The sequence below is a fragment of the Pogona vitticeps genome, chromosome 1 (genome assembly GCF_051106095.1).
Source record: "Pogona vitticeps strain Pit_001003342236 chromosome 1, PviZW2.1, whole genome shotgun sequence".
Classification (NCBI taxonomy): Eukaryota; Metazoa; Chordata; class Lepidosauria; order Squamata; family Agamidae; genus Pogona; species Pogona vitticeps.
Genome location: NC_135783.1, coordinates 246,806,184 through 246,812,488, shown reverse-complemented (window position 1 = coordinate 246,812,488; position 6,305 = coordinate 246,806,184). Strand labels below are relative to the sequence as shown.

Below are 6,305 nucleotides of genomic sequence, written 5' to 3'. Positions count from 1 at the left end.
ACAAATCAGCAGACAACCAACTGCAATGGACAGCTCTCACATACACGTTTTTTAATAGGCCAAAAGAGAATGAAATTGTTGTAAAGCAAATCTCTCTTGGCTGGGAGTTCCAAGGGATTTGTGCAAGTATAAAGATGACTCTGATCTCTTCCCATGCTTTTCCAGTTTCACCCACAAATAAAGTAAAAATTTAAAAAATAAAACAAAAATGTTGTGGCACCTTAAAGACTAATCACTATATTTTAATGTGAGCTTTCATGGATTAGTCCTACTCTTATGTCTGAGGTAGTGGACTTATAGTCTTTAGCAGTTACTCTTTAAGGTCCCACAACGTTTCTTTCTTTCTTAATTTTTGGTTTGCTTGGCTAGCACAGACTAACAGAGTTACCTCTTCTAAAGAGGATCAAGGCCACCAAGTACTTCCTGCTCACTTTAGAGATCGGGGAACACAGAAGATTCCCTAAACTCCAGGAGCCAGTCTAACATATTAACATCCGCCGAAACGTCTCCAGAGAAGAGGAAATCAAAGACCTGGAGGTTGCTTTGCTACCTGGGCAACTAACAGTGAATTAATTCCACCACTACCCACCAAAAATCCATTGGGCAAACGATATACTAGTGTGAAAATGCTATCTGAAGGACACCGTGAAATCAGATCCTATTTTCAAAATTAGGAGGCGTTAGGTGATGTAACGGATGGGGAAGAAAACCGAGCACTAAAATCGGAAGAGATAAAACAGTTCATTCGCCGCCAGCGCAGTGTCTCGATTCAAGCCCCCCCGTTGAGATCCCGGGAATATTGTCCAAAAGTCCCGTTCGGGTGTCTCGACACGGGACCACCCCGTCTCCCGACCGCTCTCGTCAGAACAGAGATGGGGCAGCTGGTGAGACCCTCTGGCTGGTGTTCGCGCCAATCAGCCACAGGAAATAGCGCGAAACAATTCAAGGCGCTGTCCCACGATGTATTTGCCCACTCCTGCCCTTAAAGCTGCTTTTCCCCTTCTGACATGCATCAAAGCAGGGGACGGGTCTTCTCTCCGATATGCCCCACCTTCTCATGGCGGCGGGAACAGATGGGACTCGATGCAAATGAAACGTACCCCGAAGACCGGCACCCCATTTCCTCCCCGGAACCAAGCCTTCCCGTCCCTTGTTTCCCTGCGTCCCTCTCGCCGGAAGTGCTGCTGTCAGGGCGGATTAAGGCGGCGGATGTCGTCCTTCGTCTCTGCGTTTCGTGGGGGGGGGGGGGAGAGCCTCGTTCTTCGCCCTGACAGAGCGCCGGGAATCCCACAGGATGTGGAAGTGCGTCGGGCGCTCGTTGTTCGTCTTCAGCAGAGCTCCGGCAGGTTAGGAGGACCCCTGAAAGGACGGCTCCGGCCCTTTTGTGGGGGGGGGGGAGAGAAGAGGCCGGGGCGGGGTGGGGGGGGAGGTCATATTTCCAGAGTAGCCACGAAGATGATGAGGAGCTTCTGCAAATCCGCCTCCTGTCGCTCTTGTAGCCCCCAAGTCTGGCATCGCAGCTTCTGTGACTGAAGCGGGGGTTAACGGGGGAAGGCGGCAATGGTACTTAAGCTCCTCTGAGTAAAAGAGGTTTGGCGGCTGCCTTCGCTTTATGGGCCTCTGTCCATTCCCCGTTGTTGCCTGTAAGGTAGAGGCGGGGTCCTGTCCGCAAAAGGAGAAGGTTGCTTACAGGGACGGGCTACGGAAGGAGAGTCTCTCATGCCGGTTACACCGATGTAAAAAAAGAAACGGAAAAAAAGAAACCTCAACAGGTAGAGCGTGTTATGCATGAATGAGGACGAGTTTGTGTTGAAGCTTATACACATCGAGTTGTAAACGACTCAGGAGCTCTGTCCTCTGTATCTCGACATGCTAATCCTAGATCCCTTTTGTGCCTCAGAGAAGTATGCCATGTATTTTTCCTACTTGCAGGCCTTTCCATTGCTTGTAGAAACAGAAGTTAATTCTCTGCCCTTCTAGAGCTTTCTTGTAATGCAGCATCTCTCCACTACTGGCAGGCCTGTTTTTCTTTTCTGTGATGTGAGTTCATTAAACTTGTTTAGCTGTTCCTAGACCCCCCAAAAATTGCATTGAAACTTGCTGCAGTAGATCTCTATCAGAGGTTCCATAATTTCCAGAGCATGATGTCACCAATAAAAAATGTAACAGATCATAACATATTTACAGGTACCCTGGGCTGCCAGAAAGAAGAACAAGTGGGTCCTAGATCAACTCAAACCTGAACTATCTCTGGAGGCAAAAATGTGGAAACTGAGGCTGTCTTTCTTTGGGCATATCATGAGAAGGCAGAATTCTCCAGAAAAGACAATAGTCCTGGGAAAGGCAGCAGGAAAAGAGGAAGACCAAATAAGAGATGGATCAACTCTCTAAAGGAAGCTACAGGCTTTATTTTATAAGAGTTGCACATAGCTGTTGAGGACAGGACAATTTGGAGGTCATTCATTCATAGGACTGCCATAAGTTGGGGGTGACTTGATGGCATGTAACAGCATCAACAAAGCATTTTTTTCAGGGGCAAATTTTTCAGGACGTGCTGTTGGAGTGTAACATGGCCTTATCAAAGTTTCTGTGCAAGCTAGTTTCTGCTTTGCAGTAATACCAAGCATTGCATTTCACTATTTCTTCTAGGGTCCAATACAACCAGAATTCTCACTGCTGGCATGAAGACACTTATAATTCCACCAGATTACAGTGGTAAGTTTAGGAATAAGAAAGAATACTAATAAAATAATATATTTCTTTTGTTTTATTTTTAATTGGGACACAATGAGGTATATTAAGAGTAATTAACATTCAGTTCTAGATATTTGACAGGTGTGGGACAATAAGATTTCAGAGAGATTATCTGTGTTAGTCCATTTCAACATGTTAAACAAAAGAAAAAGTAATGTTTTACCTTAAAAACTGAAAAAAATACTACTGGAATAAATCTGTTAATAAATGCCACAGTATTCCTTTTATTACTTTTGCTTGGTTCTTGTTGTACGCAGAATATATTTGCAGTTTAACATACATTTGAGTATAATGTACACAGTAAGACATTGCACTTAAAAGCAGTCTTTCTGCTGTGAAATCTTTGTGTCAAGTTCCCAGTGCTGGCTTTCTCCATCTATCAGTTGGGGTTGTTCATGGTATTTCTAATAGAAAGTAGAAATACTGGATTAGAACCAGCTGTTCAGATGATACATATATGGTAGTGAACAAGATAAGGTAAAAGTAAAGGTTCCCCTTGACAAATGTCCAGTTATGTCTGACACTAGGCGTGGTGCTCATCCCTGTTTCCAAGCCTAGAGTTTCTATGGTCACGTTGCCAGCGCGACAAGACACAGAACGCCATTACCTTCCCACCGTGGTGGTGCGTATTCATCTACTCACATTTTTTACATGGTTTCAAACTGCTAGGTTGGCAGGAGCTGGGACAAGCGACGGGAGCTCACTCCACCGTGTGGATTCGAACTGCTGATCTTTTGACTGAGCAATAGTATTTGAAAAAATATATAGTGGGGAATGAATCTAGATTTTTCCTATTTTTGTTTATTATCATTAAAATATTTATATCTTTTGTGTTACAGAAAAATCAACACATTGAGTAACATTCAATAACACATTGTTATTGAAATGCAACATGTTTAAATTGCTCATTGTTTTAATCCTATTGAAACAACACGGTGACAGAATTTAACAGTATGGTCAAACTATGATTCCTAGCTTATGGAAGCTTTGACAAAGAGACACATTTCACCTTTGCACTACAATGGGGCTAGCGTGGCCACTAGAGATGGGATATTCATATTTATCTCCCAGGGGAGATGAATACAAGTATCACCACAATAGGTAGGTGGCCGGGCTGTTTTGACCCTCTGCCCAGAACTGGCCAGTCCACTCACCAGGTTTTCTGTGGTCTGTGCAGCTGTCGTCAGTGCTGCTGACCACTCAGCAGCTGAGCAAGGAGACTCATCATCCCATCTCCTTGCCAGATTGGTCAGCAGTACAGGGAGGCGCCAGCTGGGCTACTTCCGCGATTGACATGATGTTACCGACAATGGCCACATACACTTCATCAGGCCTGGTGAGTGGACTGAGCTGGTTCTCTCTGGTGCTGTGCTTCATATTTATACCCCTGGGATATGAATATGAAGCTCCCATGTCTAGTGGGCACTAGTTGGTCTTCTGGGGGATAAAATCCACAGCTGGGGTGTCATATTTGAAATTTCTTTATGTTAGGATGAAAATAAACTCATTTCAGTCTTCCTCTATCCTCAGAGACATGACTGGTGCTATCGAATCAGGAAGCATCACCCATTTCATTAGCACTGTGTGGAGCCATATGCACAAGACATGCACATCTTTTGAGTGGCATCTTACTGATTTTGTTCCAGTTTTCTGCTAGGAATTGAATATATTCTTATATAGATATGCTTCCTTGTATTCCTTAAACAACATGTTCAGTTACCTAGGAAAATAACGAGTGTGGAGAGAAAAACAAAATATTTTCATTTTAGGAGTAACATATTTATGTCAGTATAAGCTTTTGTTTCCCTTTCTTTTTCCTAATTTAAGTTTGCAACTTGCTGAGGACAGACTAACACAGCTACATATTTGTAGAGTTCAGTTAGTTTATAATGTTCTTTCCATAAAGATATCTATAATATTTGGAAAATAATTCTTTTCTGGCCTCAGGTAGGCTTCGGGGTGAGGTAGAATTGTGGAAAACTTGTTCTACTGGAGAACAATTTGCCATTTTTTAGGCAACAGTTTTTTCTTGGGAATTGAAGCTCCTGAGGAAACCCTTTCACCTCCTTTGCTCTAGATATCCCCCACCTGCTAGGGAAGGTTGTATTATCTTGCTGGTTATACCCCTTCCCTACAGCTAAAATCAAAGAAGGGCCCTGTAGAAAAGGAATGTGACATAAAACATTCTGTTTGGTATAATCTAATTTAGGGTGAACTATAGCTGAAGCTAAGCAAGCTGTACTTGAGGGTAACAAGCCTTAATTTCCCTTAATGGCTGGAATGTAGCTGAGAACTTAAGAGTCTTCAAGCATTTTTAAAAAGTAGTGGCTTTAGTACAGGTTCTATATGGGTTTGTAGTCATATAGTCAGTCATAAGGCACACTTGTAGTTCTTCAGCTAAGATTTAAGAATCAAAGCAAACCAGTTTTGAGATGATTGTGGGAAATATAAAATAAGTTGGCAATTCTGTTCATTCTAGGGATCACAATTCCTGAGAAACCCAAGCTGAAATTTCTCGAAAAAGTTCCAAATGTGCCGAAAGCCAGGCGCGAGCCCAAGAATTTACGTGATATCTGTGGCCCATCTTTAGAAGCCACTGAATTCACTGAAGGACAATATGGTATCATGGTGAGTGTGAGAAACAGCTTGCTATGGCTTATGAGTGATATAAAACAAATACAACCTAAAATACATTATTTGGAGTTGTAGACGGGGTGGGGACAGCTATTCCTTTCTGGCTTCAGGAGATTAGTCTAGGCGTAACTTTTCTCCCTGTACTGTGAATTGCAAAAACTCATACTTGTCTTCCCCTGACTGCAGGCTCTGGATGGTGGCTACCTTCGCTGGGAGCACATGGAAATGATGCGCTTGACGATCAACCGGCACTTGAATCCCAAGACCATGTTTGCTGTGTGGAGAATTCCTGCTCCTTATAAGCCCGTTACCCGTAAAGGACTAGGGCATCGCATGGGTGGTGGTAAAGGTGCAATAGCCTTCTATGTGACAGCAGTGAAGAGTGGCCGTCTTCTTGTTGAAGTGGGTGGACACTGCGAATTTAGTCAGGTGGAATATTTTCTAAATCAGGTCGTCAAGAAGTTGCCTTTTAAAGCCAAAGCAGTCAGCCGGAAATCCCTACAGGAGATGCGGGAAATTAAGGAGGAGAGGAGGCGCAGCAACCAGAATCCATGGACTTTTGAACGCATTATCAAAGCCAACATGCTAGGGGTAAGAAAACACTTGAGCCCTTATGACTTGACACTGAAGGGCTGCTATTGGGGAAGGTTCTATCTGCCTGACAGAATATGAATGGAGAAGGAAAAGGTCATCTGAAGAATTGCTGCATAAAAGCAGAAGTCTCATTCTGCCTTATGTAGTCTTTGTGGATAGTGGATTTTGTACTATGATGGTTGTATGGAGTTGGAAAATCAAGTTAACATGGCTGGTGACAGGCAGGTTTAAATTACATGGCTGTTGACTAAATAAACCTGGCCTATTTATAGTACCAATGCCTGTTCTATGTGTTTATGATGTTTAGTCCTTGATCACCAGAG

At 43.4% G+C, this 6,305-nt stretch overlaps 1 protein-coding gene across 2 annotated transcripts; it reads left to right on the top strand.

The window, feature by feature from the left end:
- Nucleotides 1–1,152: 1,152 nt before the first annotated feature.
- On the top strand, nt 1,153–6,256 carry MRPL16 (mitochondrial ribosomal protein L16). Of its 2 annotated transcripts, none has more exons than XM_020792391.3 (4): nt 1,153–1,346; nt 2,650–2,715; nt 5,234–5,382; nt 5,575–6,256. In XM_020792391.3, the coding sequence occupies exons 1-4, from the start codon at nt 1,295–1,297 to the stop codon at nt 6,058–6,060; spliced, it is 753 nt and encodes a 250-aa protein (XP_020648050.3). In that variant the 5' UTR covers nt 1,153–1,294; the 3' UTR covers nt 6,061–6,256. The 2 variants fall into 2 exon arrangements, with proteins under 2 accessions (XP_020648050.3, XP_072841562.2); XM_072985461.2 differs by having other exon boundaries at nt 1,331–1,772.
- The last annotated feature ends 49 nt before the right edge of the window (nt 6,257–6,305 follow it).

What these genes read in the sequence shown, in the direction of transcription:
- MRPL16 (XM_072985461.2), top strand. Translation starts at nt 1,613, where the DNA reads ATGGGCCTCTGTCCATTCCCCGTTGTTGCCTGTAAGGTAGAGGCGGGG. An exon ending in AATTCCACCAGATTACAGTG is followed by an intron (nt 2,716 to 5,233) that starts GTAAGTTTAGGA and finishes TGTTCATTCTAG; the next exon opens with GGATCACAATTCCTGAGAAA. An exon ending in AAGGACAATATGGTATCATG is followed by an intron (nt 5,383 to 5,574) that starts GTGAGTGTGAGA and finishes CCCTGACTGCAG; the next exon opens with GCTCTGGATGGTGGCTACCT.